At 41.5% G+C, this 5,183-nt stretch overlaps 1 protein-coding gene across 1 annotated transcript; it reads right to left on the bottom strand.

The window, feature by feature from the left end:
* Positions 1-476: 476 nt before the first annotated feature.
* Positions 477-2,219, bottom strand: LOC103444199 (DELLA protein GAI). Its single transcript, NM_001328987.1, is given in 1 exon segment — positions 477-2,219. A coding segment is annotated over 1 exon segment (1,743 nt).
* Positions 2,220-5,183: the final 2,964 nt, after the last annotated feature.

Below are 5,183 nucleotides of genomic sequence, written 5' to 3'. Positions count from 1 at the left end.
ATTGAACAAGGACGCCAAAGTGGTAGCATTCCGCTTTCTAGGTCCATCCAAGTCCTTCTCCTATAGCGTCCGGATAACGATAATGTGTCAAATTTACAGAGAGCAAAATGGTTTCTTTCTCATTCAAGAATCAATGCTCATCATTTTATTCCAGAAAAGATAGATAGTTACACATCATCACAATGATTCATTCGTCCCCCTTGTCGAAAGGACTCTACAACTTGGAACTTATGCAAAAGGGCCCATAAAAAAAATGAAAACAAAAATTAAAAACTACCATTACAATTACAACTACACAGTTTACACCACTTGATTGATTCGATTGGATTGGTTTCACAGTTTCACTTTCATTGTAGTCCCCACTCTATCTACTGACAATTCACAACTCACATGGTCACAGTGTCCAACCACCCCACTGGGTGCCCGGTGGTTCAATCAATCACCGCCGCTGAACCGACTGAAACTGACTCATTCACTCACTCCGTTGAGCTCGCCAGCTTCCAAGCCGAGGTGACTATGAGCGGCCGCGTGTGCCACCCGAGCATGAGAGACCCATTGTTCTCCTGCACCCGATACCCATCTACGCCGGCGAAAAGATCAAGCAGCATGCTAGCCTGCTTGAACGCGTTCGATCCGAGGTGGACTGGGTCGAACCCGGCGGAGTCCATCCGGCCTCGCCACTGAGTCAGCGTCTCGTGTCGCTCAACTCGGTCCCCACCTTCACATGCCACCACGTTGCATATCTGCCTACCCAAATAGACCTCGGACATGACCAAATCTTGACTCGGCCCGGACGATCCCTCCAGAGAGTCAAACAAGCTTGAATAATAATGCAATGCCTCCGTGAACCGGTCCAAGAAAACCGGCCCGTTATGGTTCGCCTCCTGCTCCACAATAGTCATAATTTTAGGCTTCATGGCCTTGATTGATGACAACACTTTGTCCACCGCCCCGGCTCGAGCCAAGAGACCGTGAAGCTTGAAAACCGAATTCACCGCTAGGGCCTCGTCCTGACGGATGTCAAGCATAGACGGCTCGAGGTCAGCCAGGCTATTGGCCACGAATCCTCGAAATTCAAACTCGACCCCAATAGTTTCTGCCAATTGAGCCAACTTCCATCCCACCTGCTGCAGAACGTCGGTGTTATCGGGCTGCGGCGGCCCAATACCCGTCAGGCGAAACACGGGTGGGCCACCGGGCCTTAGTGCCAGCGCCTGCATGAGCGCTGGCCATTGCATCCCCTGTTTAAGCCCGAAATCGATGACGTGTACTCTGGTCGCCGTGGCAAAAGCCTCGAGTATTGCCTGGTTGGCAGTGAAGTGAGCAAATTTCAGGTAAGGGCAGGTCTCGTAGAAGTGCATCTGGAGAATGTCCGAGTAGGAAGAATCGAGGCAATCCTGAGGGTATATTCGGTAAATCCGACGAGCCAGAGCTTCAGCGAAGTACGTGGCGACTTTCCTCATAGATCCGGTTTGGGCAGCCGCGAGTAGGCCCACGTGCTTCACAAGCGCGTCTGCAAGCTTCAAGTTTTCCTGCTGGACAGCCTCAGCACAGGCCATGAGTGTGTGGACGAGTTGGACACCGGTTTCTTGTGAGTCGACCAGGACCAGAGGCCGAATCGGGTCGGATACAGCGCCGGAGACTTCAATCCCGCCGGAATTAAACCCAATTGAGGTCTTCAATCGCTTTCTCGTACTCTCGGTCTCCGACGACGAATGTGCCGGCGGGTACGCCGCCACGCCAGGAATAGCCCTGAGATCGTATTCGGAATCGTCGCTGAAAACCCGAGTCCGCTGGGAATTGCAGAAGCTCGTCGACGTTATCGTCGAGGACTCCCCAGGAGCGAGAAGAGGGCCGTTGATTGAGGGCATATCGTCGCCGGTGTTGAGCTCAGAGAGCATGCTTTGGACCCACCCGGAGAGATCGGACGGGTTGTAATGGACGGTGTCAGAGAGCTGAGAAACCCCATCTTCCTGAGCCGACCCCATGACCATCTCGAGCTGCTCGAGCTTCTCGGCCACGTCGGCCATGTCGTCGGTCCGAACCTTGTATCCCAAAACGGCAAGCAGCTCGTCCATGTCGCCGCCGCCGCTGTAGCCTTGTTCATCTTCCCAAATCTTGGCCTTGCCGTTCAGGGCGGAAGACGGCAGTGATGAGTATTCTGGTTTGGAATTATTCTGACTTGCAGTTGCAGAGCTATGGCAGTGTTCTCTCTTCATCTCTTCGGTTTGTGAGAAACACAGAAGAAGAAGGCACTGAAAGATATAGAAACACCCACTAAGCTCTGTGCATGTTGGTCAAATGGGATTTTAGGCTTTTAATTTTTGCAGTTTTTACCTTTTTAGAGAGAGAGAGAGAGAGAGAGAGAGAGAGAGAGGAGGAAGGGAGGTCCAATGGAGGAACAGGGAGGGAAGAGAGTGGAAGAGATAAGGAAACATTGGAGGCCATACTCATTGGGATTTTTTTATATTAAATTTGTGGGCTTTTGGGATTGTGATTTTTAATTTATTTATTTTAAAAATTGTAAAGTTTGATTTGAGGATTTGTGTGGTGAGTGTAATTGAATACTGATTTTTTAGTATAGTCAAAGTACGGGTAGTATATTATGTATTATTATATAAATAGTAAAATATATATATTAAAAAATTTATAATTTAAAAATAAAATTTATTATTATTATATAAAAATATGTGTTGTATTATCTGTGTTTCAATTCATATGAAATGTTTTTCAATTGAGAGCCTTTCCGACTCAAGAATGAAATGCGGGTCCAGCTGCGCTGTGTACCCAAACTCATTTGCATCCCCCCACTGCTTTGATCATCGCGTTTTTACACGCTGCCCTATTTACTAATTGCTATATCCAGTTGAATGACAAGGAAATTTGAGCATTGATTCTTCAGTTTAGTCGAATTGGAGCTTTGGTTTTTATTTATAAACTGTTGAGTACTGACTTCCGAAACTTCTTTCTTTTTTCTATGCTTTATTTTGATTTATATAATCGTACAGTTCTTGATGAGTTCGGACGAGTGTTTAAAACCTACTCATTACTTTGCAATTAGTAATACTTTATTGTAATGTTTTTAGATCTAGTTTGCAAGAACCATTTTGAAGCGGAGTTTTTCATGACATATATTTTTAATGCTCTTTTATCAATTGAATATGTATTTAGCTCAAGATGCTCTACACCAAGCACTAATCCTACAACCAATATAAAAAAAAATCTTATATTTAATAATTTCGTGTGCATAAGGATGAGTTACAACTTCCTTAAAAATTTGCGTAACTCAAATGAATCATCTTAAACTCTAATAGAAAATGGCAAACGGATAAGTATGAACTTTATTGGATGCATATTCTTCCATTTTATGGACCACATGCCTCAACAAGGAGAGGGAATTTCAATAGTAATTGGCCTTCTAATTGTAGGCTTATATGAAAGGCGTGGACCATAGGTTAGTCAATTTTCGTACCACCTATCAATTTTTTTCTTAAACTTTAATTTTAGTTGAATACTTTCTTAATTTTTATAATTGACTACTCTGAATTTTAATTTTAACCAATTATTCCCTAAACTTTTATAATTAGACAATGTTTCCTTGAGCTTTAATTTCCCTCCAAAACTCTAAACCCTAAAATTCATACAAAAAGTGTACGCAGAAGAGAAGAAGAAGAAGAAAAAAAAAATACAATATGTTATCCACATTAAGGGGATAAAATTACTTTTTGCAATTATAAAGTTCACGGGAAAATTGATAGTTCCTTACAAATTCGGGTGTAAAATTGACAAATATCTCTATTATATATGGATTGAATTGAGTGTACATGTGGTAATAGAAGAATCATCCCTTTGATAAAACATCTGATTAAGTTTAAACTTGAAGGTTCACTTAAGCTTCTCTCTTTCTCTAGTGATGACATTCTTGACTTCATTGGTATGTCCAGGCTCAAGAACACAATTAAGGTAGACAAAGTTTAAGCAAACAATAGTAATGTCCTTAGTTTAATCAAATTTTCATAAGAACTCAACTCGTGTTTGAGATTTGTGTTTGGTCCGTATCAATTAAAAACGACAAAAACAATTATAAAATAAAAAATATTTTTTTTAGTTTGATCATTCTTTGCTTATATGAACGTGAGATTAATGTAATTCAGTTATAACTTGCACCAATGTGGTGTTCATATAAACAAAAATCGACCTTCAAGCACCTTGTCAATAAATTGTTGAATGGACAATAAGGTAATGATTTCTTACCTCTATAATTTTTTTGCCAATTTTTTAAAGACAAGGATCAGAATCTTAAAGAAGCCAAAGCATAATAATGCAAAATGTAATTTAAGTTTATAATCCTTATCAACCATTGGAGATCTCAAAGCAAGAGAAAATTTACTGAATAAATATACTATCATGTAGTGATCTGATTTAATATATATTACGCGTAATATTTTTCTTTGTAACAATACATTATTATACCGGAACGTTTACTATTAAATCGATCATATGTAGCTTGCTCTCCTCAACTAATGAAAAATATGATCCGAGTCATGTTTATTTTGCTATGAGCCGATGAGATGTCAAGCGAGTGATCAACACCTGCTCTAGGTCATGTGAGAAGTAGTTTCTTCCATGCACAAACCCATGTGAGGGAGGGGTCTGATTTTTTCTTTGTTTTTAGAAAGAGATTAGCGAGTAACTTTGTTACGGTAATTTACTTTTCGTCAACCAAAAAAGCTCACAAAAATATTTCAGTTACTGAATATTTTAGTTACTGTGAATTGGACTTAAATTGTGCGTGTATATATGAGTCTAAGATTCGTCCCAAACCACTAAAACATTCTTAGTGGTCTAAGGGTCAACTTTTACTTCAACGCACTTTGACATCAGGAACAACGCTTCACCAACCCAGATCGAGCTTAGCGTCAACAAATTACCACGTGGAACATCCTCAGCGCAAGTGCAACATACGCTCCCCCATACGCTTCCCTCCATATTGTAATATAATCTGGAGTATAACACCCAGTTTATGTATTCAGGTGGGGCCCACGATGATGGGCGGGCGTGGAGGCTTCAGACGTCAACTTCGTCTTATGGAACCAACGGGACCCACTGGGCCGGCGTTAAATTTTATACACGGAAATTGGTTCCACATCACGTCAAGACGTAACGGACTTACTTTTTATTTG

This window comes from Malus domestica, chromosome 09 (genome assembly GCF_042453785.1).
Source record: "Malus domestica chromosome 09, GDT2T_hap1".
Lineage (NCBI taxonomy): Eukaryota > Viridiplantae > Streptophyta > Magnoliopsida > Rosales > Rosaceae > Malus > Malus domestica.
The sequence above is the reverse complement of the archived record's forward strand: the minus strand, read 5'-3'. Positions and strand labels throughout refer to the sequence as shown.